The sequence below is a fragment of the Thermobia domestica genome, chromosome 15 (assembly GCF_964235325.1).
Source record: "Thermobia domestica chromosome 15, izTheDome1.hap1.1, whole genome shotgun sequence".
NCBI classification, from domain to species: domain Eukaryota; kingdom Metazoa; phylum Arthropoda; class Insecta; order Zygentoma; family Lepismatidae; genus Thermobia; species Thermobia domestica.
Window position 1 is genome coordinate 36,807,014 of NC_137468.1, and position 15,224 is coordinate 36,822,237.

At 35.3% G+C, this 15,224-nt stretch overlaps 1 protein-coding gene across 1 annotated transcript in view; it reads left to right on the forward strand.

The window, feature by feature from the left end:
• The window catches only part of Elp2 (elongator complex protein 2), a 59,062-nt gene that overhangs the window by 36,204 nt on the left and 7,634 nt on the right, over positions 1–15,224 (forward strand). The window contains exons 6-11 of the mRNA XM_081739584.1: positions 1,739–1,962; positions 4,336–4,488; positions 7,520–7,703; positions 9,190–9,336; positions 10,645–10,810; positions 14,111–14,268. Coding sequence (XP_081595710.1) covers positions 1,739–1,962; positions 4,336–4,488; positions 7,520–7,703; positions 9,190–9,336; positions 10,645–10,810; positions 14,111–14,268 — 1,032 coding nt within the window. The remainder of the gene's footprint in view (positions 1–1,738; positions 1,963–4,335; positions 4,489–7,519; positions 7,704–9,189; positions 9,337–10,644; positions 10,811–14,110; positions 14,269–15,224) is intronic.

Here is a 15,224-nt window from a genome sequence, read left to right on the forward strand (position 1 = left end):
AGTGACCAACTTGAAAAAAAAGTAACTTTTAGTTAGAAAAGTGTCTCGCTATTAGCCCTGCTATATTCAAACCGGAAGTGGTGGATATCAGCCATTTCCGGTTTTTGCGTTCATCCCTATAGAGCAAAAACGGTAATAGATAAAGAGAAGCGGTTTCCTGGAATCGATTAATACATTTCATGTTAGTCTTTAACTCCTTACTAAAATCGGAAGAGGTTAAAACCCACTAGAGCTTTCGGTTTCAGTATTGATCTACAGCAAAAACTATAAGAAGTAGCTATATATTTTCTGCAATCGATTTAGCGTTCTACCTCTCCTCTCCTGTCTCAACCCCGGGGGTCAGGGTGGCTCAGTGGTAGAGCGTTTACCTCTCGTGTGTGGGGTCCCTGGTTCGATCCCCGGTCGATCGTGTCTGTGGGTTTTCTTGAGATGCTTCTGTTTCCTCTTACTTTCTCATTTCATCAATTCTTCCATCATTTATTTGCTTTAATCATAAGTCTCCCTTAGCTTGAAGGGTATAATCGTGGGACTTCAAACTAAAAGATTTCAATTTTTTTCTCTCTTAACTCCGCATTCAAACTGTCTTTTTTTTTTTTTTTTTTTTTTTCCTCTCTTAGCTCCGCATTCAAACTGTAAGTGGCAGTAATCAACCAATTCCGGTTTGAACGTTGATCGTTATAGAGAGAAAAAAAAAGTTAACAGATGGAGGAAGCAGTTTTCTTCAATCAATTCAAAGTTTCAAGAATGTATTCCCTCTTCATTCTAATCTCTCTATTAAAACCAGAAGTGTTAGAAAATCAACCACTTCCGGTTTTAAAAGTGATCACTATAAAGTAAAAACAGTAATAGATAGGAAGAGCTGTTTTCTGCAATCAATCAAGCGTTCCAAGAATACATTTCATCTCTAATAAAACCGGAAGTTACATAAACCTGTAATACGCCATACAAACCAAACTCCCTCACGTGGTACACACATGACACTACTACTTGTTCTTCGATACAACAATGTTACCGGTAATGTGAATCCAGAAAGCAACGTAAAAATCCCTTAATGGATACGTATTGAAGATGATAAGAAGAAGTCGTTGAAATGTGTACGGACAAGTTAAAAAACAGGAGTGCTTAAGTGTGTTCAAGATCAATATATTAGCATACTTTCGTTGGGAAACTATAGATCGTCCGCCTAAAGCCCTGCTCTTGTAGCGTTAGATTTTTTGTAGGTTTGACTGTGTTTCTAAAGAGATAAGGTTTGCAATATACGATGAATTTATATGAACTAACTTCAGGCACAGTTGGCCTACTTTTATGGCATTCAGTGGCTAGTTGAAACAATAAGAACATATGTCGAAATAGTTTTGTTGAGAACCAAATCCTTTATTCACATTTTACTATTATATATTTATTTTACTGAATGAAATATTTCAAGTTTTTTATATGGCTAACAATGATTAAGTTGCGCTAGCTATTTTCTGAGTAATAACCGAAAAACTTTGATACTTCTCATTCATTATACCAAAAACTCTACTCTATATTTTAGCACGTGATAAGAAAGGAAAAGATTCTTAATTAAATATTTAGCAAATAGAAATAATTTCGTTAAACAAAATCTGAAAATGCTTAATAAATTTATTGATTTTTGGAAAAATGTAAAAGGCTTAAAGATTCAATTCTGTTTTTCTCTTTCAACAAGGTTTTTTGGTACGAATGTTGTATTTTAGTGTGCGTATATTACTTTCAGAGTGCGGAACAACCCAACCAATGAAACTCTTGTCTTCGTCCATTGACAAAATGATGATAATTTGGGAACCAGATCCACAATCAGGAGTTTGGCTGGAAACTGTCCGCGTGGGTGAAGTGGGTGGAAATATACTAGGTTTTTACGGTGGCAAATTTGGTCCTGATGGCAAGAGTATTATGGGTCATGGATTCCAAGGATCTTTCCACTTGTGGGAGTATGATGAGGTAATATATTTTCTTTGTATGAGTTAAGTGCTTTTTATTTAATCTTTTGTCTCATTGTTGATTACGAGGAGAGAAGTTTATTTGTAAAGTTCTTGGGGAAAGAAGTGGAGAATAAGATACTATTATTGAATAACTACGATTTACACAATGAAAATAAGCACAATAATTGAATACAGTGAAGTTTATTTATTTAAAAAGACAAAAATATCTTATAATCCTTGTAATAAATTAGAACACATTCTGTTTCAAGGAATATCTCGTCTTAATTAAATGCCGTCAATTTCATCGATGAACGTTCGTCTGAATTAGTTTTCACACAATAGCAAATAAAATAAAGCTCTTCATACTTGCCGCTGTAAATCACAAATCAATAGCACTTTCGAGGTACGGTCCTCAGTCTCAACTGACCAGTGTGAAAAGGATAAAAACATGTGGAAAGGTGAAGGGATAAAAATGGTTATTTGAAGTAAGCAAGGCATTTCACTTCCGCCAAGAACATTACGGCGAATGAACCTACGTTAAATACTATGAAGTCAGTCACTGTTATTAATGATTCAGAAATTTCCCCCAAAATTAATTGCAAAATACCTAAGTAACTTCAAATCTTACTTCATAGATTCTCAACTATCTATGAGGTTTATATGGTCACTTGCCAGTGTTATAAACTGTATATAGGTCTAACCAAAAGGAACATTTGTACCAGAATAAATGAACATCGCGCAATTGGGAAGATTTGGATTTAAATATTATTGGAAAAAGTGTTGTTTCAATGTAATCTGAGATATTCTGTCATTATTATATTTACTGTTTATATAATGTGAAACTGTGTTTATGTTTTAAAATGAACATTTGACCTATTTTGGGAGAACTGTGCGATGTGTTGAGATATGTGAGCTTATAAATATAGTCATCGTAAAGCTCTGGTGCATAATTTTGCTGTATGTAGATAGCTGCCATACGTACTCTTGGAGTTAATACGCGCTACTAGGACTCCCAACCCGTAGTAGCAATTATCTGAACTGTCACTGCACCTTGAGAAAATTAAACAAATATTGTTGGAAGTGCACGTAGTGGAAAAAGCAAAAGCTATGCCTAAAGGTAAAATTAAGGAGTTTCTTACATTCATAAATTTAACCCTAAACTCAGTCTGAACAAAGGGAGCCGCGGTGGCTCAGTGGTAGAGCGTTCACCTCTGGTGCTTGGGGTCCCGGGTTCGATCCCAGCCCCTGCCAAGTGAACTTTGTGGTGGACAAACACAGTGTGCGTGGGTTTTCTCGGGGTTCTCCCGTTTCGTCCCATTTTCTTCATTCCACCATTTCATGCATTTCTAATAATCACCGTCTCCTTTAGCCTAACCGGCATAACCGTGGGACGTAAAACTCAAATATTTCATTTCATTTTCATTTTCAGTCTGAACATAGAGGAAGTTAATTAATAAGGAGTGACCTTTGTACTGCGTACCACCACAGGTAGGAAAGAAAGCGAAACAATAACAGTGACTATCTTTGTAGTTACTTAACTGCTCGCTGCTGACTCTTCGCGGTACAAAGTTGAAACATTGCGTGGCAACTAAACTTTGAAAGTTAACCTTTCGAAGCATATGTTTCACAATAACACTATTTCAGTTCATTAGATTTCATAGAATAAAATTCTGAAATCAGGTCCATCATTTTGAATTGCCCCTGTATAAGTATCTGGAAAGGATTTGTCCTCCGAATATACATCGTGAACATAAAGTCCTGCCCTGATTATAAAAATTTATTACGAAATAACCGTTGGACAGAATAATGTAAATTCTGGTCCATTACGTAGGTTAGTATTACAAGATTTTTTTTTAAGACCAAGAGATGGCACTAGCGTTACCCAAGAGTGACGCAGTACGTTATTTGGCACGCGGGTTAGTTGGCGAAATGGCATCGAAGCAGGAGAAAGCGCAATGCTTAGACTTTCTCCCAGCTACCAAGGGAGCACACGTTGAAGTGGTCTTTAAAAAAAAAATAAATAAATAAAAAAAATAAAAAACTTGTAATACTAACCTAGGTAACTGACCAGTATTTACATTATTATGTCAAACGGTTCTTCTGTAATAAATTTTTGTAATCAGGGCAAGACTTCATGTACATTAGGGATTTTAGTGGTAATCTGAATTGTTAATTCATTTGAAATAAAACATTCAAACCTAGAATGGTAAATTAAATAGAAGAATTGGTAGTATTATAAGTTAAAGCATGCAATACAACAAAATATTAGAAACAGAGCAGCAATTTATTTCTTTTGATGTCTACAACAACCCCAAAAAAAAAAAAAAAAAAAAAAAAAAAACTATATTTAATGAAATTGTGCTGGAATTCTTTCTCTTTTTCCCCTCCACAGGAAACGGATTCGTGGGAATCTGGTGTCACAGTTGGTGGGCATTTTGATGGAGTACATGATCTTCAGTGGGAGCCGGGTGGTGAGTTCTTTCTTAGTGTCAGCTCAGACCAAACTACCAGACTACATGCTCCATGGATTAAAACTGATTCCAAGGTTGGCAATTGAACTTTTTGTTATTATTATTATTGATTTTGATAGAAAATATGTAATAAAGTTAGCAAAAACTTACAAATTATCAAAATACCTACCTAGTTAAGCGCCGCGTTTCAGCAGCAAACTTTTACCACCATCATCAGTGGGGATGAGGAAACTAAAGCTGCAAGATATTTTATACCTTACATTACGAAATGTTGCCTTCTATTTCCTTTGATTAAAGTTTACTGTTGATACAGATGAAAACTTCAATCCCTTGAAATTACTTGGTACTGGTGAAGTAAAACAGAACGAACTGTTGAACGTGGAAAGATGTATGCAGTTACTGGAAAAATGATAGTTAATTATAATAATAAATTCTTCCAATTAACACTTTATACATTGAGAAAGCGATGTTATTAAATATCAAATATTAATTTGAAACTTCTTGGCAGATTCGTAACCCCACTTCTATGGTTGCATTAAGCTTTTTATACCGTGAAATATTTTTTGCAACTTAAATTATCTCCACTGACGATGTCGGAGGTTTGCCGTTGAAAGTGTATGGTCTAAAATATTAGTGGAACTTATTTAGATGCTTTCAAGGGCGCCGATTTCTCTGTAACTTTGGAGGGGCCCATTCAGATGTGTGTGTAGGGGGCCGCGGTGGCTCAGTAGTAGAGCGTTCACCTCTGGTGCTTGGGGTCCCGGGTTCGATCCCAGCCCTCGCCAAGTGAACTTTGTGGTGGACAAACACCGCGTGCGTGAATTTTCTCGGGGTTCTCCCGTTTCCTCCCACTTTCTTCATTCCACCATTTCATTCATTACTCATCATCACCGTCTCCTTTAGCCTAACCGGCATAACCGTGGGACGTAAAACTCAAAGATTTCATTTCATTTTCAGATGTGTGTGTAGTTGCAGACAAGGGTCTAAGAAGGCATATAGAAGGATTTTAAGACAAATTGAATTCAAGTTATGCCAAATATTATATTTTCATAAAAAATACATATTTATAAAAAATACATATTTATAAAAATATATGGGAGCCCACATAAGCATTGGGGGCCTGGCCCCCCGGACTTCCCCAGGATCGGCGCCCTATGGTGTTTTAGTAATTCAGATGTGCATCTTTTAGCAGTATCAGCTAACCCTTCAAGTTGGAGGCTAACTAATAAATGCTATACGAAGTATAATAAGGTAATAGTAGAAGCATATTCCATCCTTTTGAATTTAATTTGTGAACACTCCTTTCTCTCTCTCACTTGCTCTCGCTTTCAAGAATCTGGCTCCTTACGCTATTGGAAATCAGAGTGATTTACTGTATGTCAGAGGAATATTAATTGGCATGTGTGATTACGGAGATTCAATGCCGCATTCACAAAAGCTCTCCATTGACTCCTGTCCTCTTAGCCAACTGGATTCAGTATAAACTTGTCTTAATATTGCCCTCCTATCTGCGCCTCTAGTATTTTTTTTTTCGATTAGGTTTCTAATTGAAATTTTGAAAGCTTTTTTTTTATTTTTACATTATTATTATTATTATTATTATTATTATTATTTATTCTGGCTACATGACCTGCCCATTTGAGTCTCCTAGACTAAAGTAGTAGTATGACCCTTTTAATGGTAGGTAAATAAGTATAAATCAAGCAGTTGGGTCCGATTATTGGCCGCAGGGTTTTATTTTCAAACACTTTCAATCTCCGTTCTTCCGTCAAAGTAAGTGACCATGTTTCGCAACCATACAGCACAATAGACATAATTATTACTTCGAATTCTTTGACACAGTTCCCAAAGACAAAAGAGTTTGGACTGAGTAATAGCATGAATTCCTTGCTTTCAATCTAATTTTTAGTATTCCTAATTCTAATTCTCAGCCTGCCCCTTCTCTTCAGCTCCTTAATTTTCAATTGTCCATATATTTTTTTTCTTTCTTGTTAACAATAAAAGGGAAAGGAACTAACCAGTCTACTGTTGCTTTGCTGGTTTAGTAGCTTCACTCATGTAACAGTAAGTACTATAAATTCCTTAAGAAAACTTATCTCTAAATGCATCTTACGCTTCAAATCTCCGTACAGTTTCAAAAAGCTTGTCTTCCTCGGCGGCTTTGCTTGATTTAAACTTCTACTGTAAATACGTCACATTCTGATAGAACAGTGCCATCTTGTGCTATTTACTAATATTGCTCAGTGTATGCGTTTTTGGCGCGGCAGACCTGGGTTCCACTCCCGGTGCAACCTCATGTGGTTCGGATTCCATCTTAAGGTGTAAATCTTTGCCTCACATAGCCTCGCTGCTGAAAGGGACGCTAAACTCAAATCAAACCAGTATTGTTCAGATGAAGAATGATATTGTATCACTAGTTATATTATGCAATATATATAATCTGACCAAAGTAAATATATATTATTACTAATCAATGTTGTGTTAGTTTAGGATTCAATTCTTGGCTAGGTCTTGTACTTTTTCATTGAATTTACTTTATTTGTATTTCTTAATCTGTTTGTTCCATGAATTTGGATCGCAGTTTTTGTTTGTTTGAAATTTAAATATGGAGTGTTTGTTGACGAGTATGAGGAGCAAAAAAATACCCATTTTGAGATATGGTACGAATACCAAGGTAGTAGTAAAGCACTAAACTTGAAATCCATGCGATACTGACTGGAGAAACAACTAAAAATTACTATTATATCGGATGACTTGGCAAAAAGCAATGATCACTCTACTCAAGAATGCTCCATAACACTTTCTTTTAAAAATATGAAGTGTCAGGTTAGACACCTATATATTTTTCAATAAGATTTAAATATTGGGCCAATCGCAATATACATGATAGAGAGGAAAGAGTTTATGTCACGAATTTATCTAGAGACAACATCAGAAATTTCTTGTACTTATATATTCCGCTTTCTGTTTGCATTGAAATTTGCAATAGGTTATTTTAAAGAGATCTACAGATTTCTTGTATGAGGAAAATGCAAAAAGAATTGCTGAAACAGAAAGGATTTGCTAAGTTTCATCTTTTTTCAAAAACTTTTATTTATTTTTCAGCAAACTTGGCACGAAATTGCGAGGCCTCAAATTCATGGGTACGACTTGAGCTGTATTGCAGTGGTCTCACGATTCCTCTTCGCATCGGGAGCTGAAGAAAAGGTCGTGAGAGCGTTTGAAGCTCCGAAGAATTTTATTGAAAATTTTAAAAGAATCTCCAAAGTTCAGTTAGACAGGAATATTGGTACGTTATTCGAAGAAGCTAATGTTAAGTGTAACATGCGATTACTATGTAATATTGGAAAATTATTAACATGAAATTAAATGAACTTTTTTGTTTAACGTCCCACGGTTATGCCCTTTAGGTTAAAGGAGGCGGATGATTTTTAATAAAAGTGAGTGACTGTGAAATTAAATTTTTGTACTCTCTCACGCAGATTCGAACCCAGGACCATGTACAGCAAAGGCACACGCGCTAGTCACTAGACCAGCCGGGAGATCTGGAAAATTGTTAATACGCAAGTAGTTTGTCCGTTTGCATGTTAAATTTTGATGATTTGAATAAGATAAACTCATATAGTTACTGAACGCAGTTAAGGAGTTGTATTCTTTTTGAAAACAGAAAGAATTTTTTTTTTTTTTTTTTTTTTTTTTGTTGTTGTTGTTGTATAAAAAGCATTACTAAAATAACATCAATGAAGTTCACCATTCTTAAAATCTATTTGTCATGGCTACTCGCGTAAATATTACCGGGTCATAACGTAAGAACCAAATTATATAATGCGAATGTTACTAATAATATTGGCTATTTTTACATAGTTTGGTAATATTATGACATGATTTATTGAGGTTGCCATGTTCTAATATTAAGAGTAAGTACCTTCGTCAAAATGTAAAGTAGTGCATCCCTTAGTTTAGTGCTTTAGTATATTATACTTACTATAATAACCAATAATAACCAAAATGACTCACATTAAGCATCGGGCAAATGAAATAGTTGCATTCGGCTTCAATAGCTCCTGCCATCACCCTTACTCTGAACTGTCTCGAAAGGATAAATTATAGTGTTGTTTTTCTCACACCGGTTAGTCTCGATATGTGTGGTAAAAGTTAGTGATGTGTGCAGCGAGCTGACTTTATTTACTCCCTCGTGACTAAACGGTTAGCATACGCGCCTATGGCGTGGGAGACCCAGGTTCGATTCCCGGCGGGAGCTCATGTGGTTCGAATTCCACGTTAATCAGTAGGTCCACTTCTCTTATAGCCCTGCTGCTGAACGGGATGTTAAACTCAAGATTACTTCACTTTATTTACTTAAGTTCGAAATATAACCAGAGGACATTTCAAGAGTGATGTGTGCGAACACAATCAGGGCCTGTGACATCTCAGCATTCGCCTAATGAAAATGTAGAACCATGAGAAAACAATCAAGATTGTTGCGGGATTCAAATCTGGAATATCTATTCCCGGTCTACTTTCGGTTGGAATTGAACTTTATTGAAATAAGAAACATGCAGGGACTCTTTTTAGTTTACCATTAATTTTATGTTTTTATTGTGAATTCTACCATTTATTTTACAAATGCACTAAATATTGAGTGGGTAATGTAGAGATTTATGAGTTTAAGTGTCATTAAAGAATAAACGAATGTGTTAATATCTTAGCAGATATTTCTTTTACGATTTAATAGTAAAACAGCTAAGTATTATTCTGTATTCTTTTCTTGGTAGATTATAGTACAACTGTTCAGGGAGCGTCAGTCCCTTCGCTGGGACTGTCTAACAAGGCGGTGTATACGGGAGAAGAAATCCTACCAGAGGATCGACATCCAAAAGATCAATATCCAGAATCGTATTTCGTCAAGGTAGATTTAAAAGGTAATATATGCTAAACATGATCCTTGATTTTTTAATTTATTTTTATTTGATTTTATTTTTTTATTTGATTTTATTTAAGCGTAAAATCTGTTAAGTATGTACTTTTTTTTTCTTTTTTTTTTTACCTCTGATTTTCAGACCAGAGGTTTACTACAGTGTTCTGTAATTTATAGAAGAGTAGTCCTTTCAAATCATACACCTTTCTATTCTCGTTCCTCAGTTTATACGGAATATATTAACAAGGGAGTTGTATCAAAAGAGGTGTGCACTATTTTTTGCTGAAGTCACGAAAAGCGTCCATAGTACAGGTATCGGTCGAAAAGCGTGTGCATTCAATAAACTATGACAGTTAATTGCGCATAAATTGTATAATACGTACGTTGACATTATATTCTAATCTACTGACTTGCAGCTTGTTCCATAATCACCATAGATACTGGAATTACTAAATGTTTTGCATAGATAAGCGTCTACTCTTCCTTGGTAGTATATAGGCTTATTCCATCTTACAAAATAATGCTGGTCACACATTCAAAAGCTTCAATTTCAGTGGAGCTATGAAATCAAAAGTTCTTTCAAACTGTAAAATACCGCTTCATAAGTGTAATAACACCGGCGCTGTTGCAACAAAGATTAAAGACTCTATATGCACACTCAAGAAAGAAAGAAAGAAAAAGTATAATTGTTAAGATGCACCGTACTTAAATACTCGACACAATAATAAATTTTGTATTTTTGTTCCTGAACTTCCAATAGCTACATTTCTTCAAGGTATAAATCCTGGATGATTTTCACTAACCAGCCAAACACTTCCTAGAAATGTTACCGCTTATCTGGTTAAGAATGACTTCAATTAGAAAAGTCTAACAGGGAAGGAATTCTGGGACAGGGCTTGATGAAGGAAACTCATAAGAAACGTGAACTCTGCATAAGTAGGAAACGACAGAGAGAAAGAAGAATTGTGCCTATGGTATTATCAAAGGTTAATACCCACCTGAAGCAGCTTAACTTTCTAATATACCTTCTGAGCAGTTGTTCTTTGTATTTTTAAAAAGTTATCCCTTCTAAAAAAGTAAAAGTATCTACTGAGGTTATTCGCCTATTACTAATTTGCATCAGTTATGGCATATTTTGTAGAATATTTTTGAGCATCAAGTACCAGTTTTAGTAAGTTCTTCTGTAACTAATAAATGAATTGTCCTTGAAGAGCGTTTTAAGAAAAGTAGATTGATTTAAGAATTTAAAATTGCTAAATTTCTGCAGAGGGTAGTAGCAAGCGACTGCATATTTGTTTTTCGTTTTTTTCAGAACCGCCATCGGAGGAGAATCTACTACAAAATACGCTATGGCCGGAGGTCCAGAAGTTGTATGGTCATGGTTATGAAATATTTAGCCTGGCTGCTTCTTACCATAGTTTTATTCTTGCGTCTGCGTGTAAAGCTACATCTCAAGACCATGCAGCCATCATTCTTTGGTAAGCTCAATACGATAACGTGATTGTCAGTGTAGTGAATAAAATTTGGTTTTACAATAGTGCAAAATTACCAGTAAGTTATCACACATGATCTATGTATGAACAATTTTGATTGTAATTCTTTTAGTTGTTACTTGCTTATAAAATACTCATTCATTGAACTGTAAAATTGAGTCTGTTTTATAGTATTCCATTGATATGAAGGCACACTTATGAATCATGTCAACCTTGACTTAATTTCCATTTGCTCGTTACACTATCTAGCTGTCGATTTTTGTTTAGGGTCTTAATCACAGAGGTTAAAAACAAGAGAAATAAATAATATAACGATAAGGAACAAAAAGTAATACTTACCGGGTCAAAATAGTGCTATAACTTGTATATCTGAATAGCTGAAGTGAAAGGCGATGTGCGTATTTAGTAACATTGTTGTACTATGTTGTATTTTTTAAGGTCTACGTTCCATTATTTTGTCCTTTAGGCTGAAGGAGATAATGAATAATGATATTGGAATGAATGGTAAAAGGTATGGTCATATTTCTGCGTTGACTGGGATTCGAACCCGCGGCAGACAGGTCTTGCGATCGTTCGCATGATGTCTTAAACCAAGAGAGCCCATAACATCAAAGGTTCATAGGCACCTGATTCGACTTATCTTTGTAATATGCGGGTTTTAACAAAAGAAACACTGACCAAAGCTTAAAACCCACTTTATTTTAAATTATATTTTGTAACGCTTTCGGATATCTAACATATCCTTTTTCAGACACTATCGACAATAAATGAAAATAAGCTTTGGTCAGTGTTTCTTTTGTTAAAATAATCAATCCAAAGCCATGGATAATCTTAATGTGCGGGTGTTCGTGTTTTAAAATTATTGCTTAAATAACGATTGCTGACTTCTTAATAGCTAAAAGAGATTATTAAATTGTTAAAAAAAAAAATCAACGCATTTCATTTGTAAACACTTTTGAGTATTGATGAATCGGAGGCAACTCCATAGTGTGATGTGTTCTGTAGCTTACGATTTTTACATTTCCATCAAAGAAGATGGCGGTTATCCGTCTCAATAGTTTGGTCTACTGCTTAATAAGGCATTTTACAGAGGGTTGATTGGTTTATATCTGACTGGTTTGACAACGCTGCAAGTCATCTAGTAGTTGCGCTAAAACCATAAAATCAGTGTAGTGTCTCAGTTTCCAGGTGTCGAAGTTAGGTGTTGGAGGTATTGAAATGCGGCTGAAAGTGAACCATTATTGGGAAGGGTATATATTTCTTGAGGTGTTTTGAGAATCTGTGGCTCTCTTTATCGATCAAATGACAAGAAAGAAGTAGGCATCACAACATCAGTCAATTTTTTTCACACGTTTTTCGTAAAACCGAATACTGAAACAGTGTCGGATTTAGTTATTTTTTTTTTTTTTAAATATTGCAGTGACCACAGCGAAAGATAACATGGCTAGGGATATATGCAGGAACATTCGCCAACAAAAGGTGTCCATTAGAAGTTAACAGTGAGAGTGTCGCCTGAAGAGCTTTATGAAATTAATTGACTGGCAATCTAGGAAAATACATCACTCCAAAAGTGACATGGCTCAACAGATTAAATCTGATGCAGTACATAAGGCGTCAAAGTGGAAGATGATCGTCACATTCGGTACAGTTTATCTTATTGTAATGATAATATTCTGGTAATCACGTAGCGTATCATCTCTGGAAAGGGACGTATCGTTTTACCGCAGTGCCGAGAAAGTTTCCCGTAGGGAATCATGATTGTCACTGGATACCGTTGAGGGGAAGTTGGGGGTACGTAAGTTGAAAAAAAAAAAAAAAAAAGGTCAAGATGAATGCTCTCTACTTCCAGGAATCTATCGGAAAGGTATCCCTTGTTTCTACGAAGCCAGGTGCGGATCTACATGGACAAAGCGTTCAGCATACCGTCAGTTCACCCCTCCGGTTTAATCGTGATATGGAGCAGGGAACGGAAACTTGTGTTATTCCCTTTCGCGATTTTTTTTCTTTTTTTTTTTTCAAAAAGATCTGACACCAGCCAAATGAATTTCAGCGCATTTGAACTGTGTACATCATCACTGACCTACGGAAAATTTACAGTGAGAAATTGCTATAGTTGTGTTCCAACGTAGTTTGTTACTTTGTAAATTGCGATGTCTGGCGATAGTCGATAATGTTGGCGGTCCGTTGTAACACAATCCGTTATGGCAGCACAGCTTTTTATAAGCTAATTACACATTGAAAATCGATCAGATAAAGCCCGATCAACCTTCTGTATTGGGTGAATTTTCTTTTAACAGTTGTATTAATATTTTTATATTACTGATACTAATACAACATGTATTAGTATTTTTTGTAGATGGCGCAATCAAAAGTCATTCAATATAGATCTACCTACAGATAATGCGTTCAGGAATTTCCTGTCCAAAGTGGCAACGTGCATACTAGTGCTTTGAAATTATTCGAATATCCGTTTTCAAAATTCGAACAGTTTTTCGTTATTTGAACAGTGGTTCGAATAATGATTCGTTGTTCGAATGATTATTCATTATCCGAATAATTCGAATAATGAATTTTGTTCCAATATTCGAAGAATCTTTATTCGAATAATGAATTATACGAATTTTAATAGCACTAGTAGGAATCGCTGAATCCGAATATTGTTAGGTCTGAAGATTTGGATCCAAGTTGCGACCGAGAATTCCGTATCAGAAATTCTTTTCTCATCCCTACACCGTACATGTGACGATTATTTGTGTATATATATGTCGTAGGTATAAGCTGTTAATTTTTTAATATACAGCTTATCTCATCAGCAAAAATACAATCCTACTGGTGGAATTTTAATGGATTAAACAATTTCCAAAATTCTAAACTTTTTTCTCCAAGTTTGTCCATTTAATAAGCATTTGTGCTAATAATCTTCCCAAGAAATACTTAAGTGAATGAGAGCGAGTACTACCATAGATGAAATAAGATTGTTGATTTCTTTGTATATTGATCCTTGTGCGGATAGATACTAATGGAATGAGTATGTTTCGTGCAGGATGACACTTTATGTATAATATATGGAAGTAAGAAAGTAAAATAAGGGCAGATTTGTAATCTGAGATTTGTTCACTTTTGGGAAAATTCTTGAATTCTAAATTGTTGAATTTCGTCGAAAAAAAGATTGTAGTTCTGTGCTCTACTTGTGACAGTACTATTATGTAATGCTATAAGTTCTTAATTACTAATTTTTATTTATTTATTTATTTTTTTATTTTTTATTATTTTTTTTCGTCGTAGGAGTGCAAAAACCTGGCAGCAAATCCAGAAACTTCATTCTCATCAGTTAACGGTCACACAGATGGCCTTCTCACCTAATGATAAATACTTACTCTCCGTCTCACGGGATAGACGTTGGAGTTTGTTTGAACGCTTTGAAGATAATCAACAGAAAATAGGTAAAGGAATATAATTTGTTTGTAAGGCATAGTTCAGTCATCGTGTAATTTTGGAAGTGTTCGTTGTCTCTGCTGGTCTAGTGGTTAGCGCGTATGCTCTTTGATACACGAGGTGCTGGGGGTTCAATTTCCAGTGGAAGATAATCGAATCCACTATAGTGGTTCAGATCCCATTATCAACTGTACAGGATTCACACTGATCTTGAAAGTCAGTGAAAGTCAATGAAATCAAAATGAGTCAGCGAAATTTGCTATATTTCATAGGTTTTTTAAGCTGACCACGGAAGATAGCTAGATTCTACAAGAAGCAAATAAGAAAAAGATTGGAAAAAGAATATTATCTTTAGATATAAAGAAGCGTGAGGAGCGACAAAAAAGTGTTAAAACTTTAAGCTTTGAAAGAAAAGGCACAAATTAAATTTTAAAATAGAGGAAAGATAAGTTAGGTTTGTTGATTGTACATAATCAGAGTGATAGGCTAAATTGTGATATATTTATTTGTGTATGTTTAATGCAAAAATATTAGTTATCGTTAGTGCAAGGTCCATTCAATAAATAACCGGAAAAGTTGTATAAAAAATACAAAACTTCGACAAAAGTTAGTGCTTCTTTGTTTTGGTAGTGTCCTAGAACTATTATCAGATGGTCCTGGCACGCCTGCCTCGCGAACAGGATGCTGGGATTCAATGAAAGAAGGTGGCGGTACCCTTACAGGTTTGCACCAACGTGGAGCAACGTTGTTAGCTGAAACCAATCGAAATTCACCATTTGATGGCAGTGCAATATTATGAAAGTTGTTTGAGTCGAACACAAGTGTACGAGTGGACAGATAAGTTCAAACTGGGTGTAACAAGTGTTGAAAATTGACCACGGCCAGACGCTCTGTCTGTACAGTCACGGAGAACAACATTGCGAGAGCTGAAACGGGAAAACAAGCATATTACACTTGTGTTCGA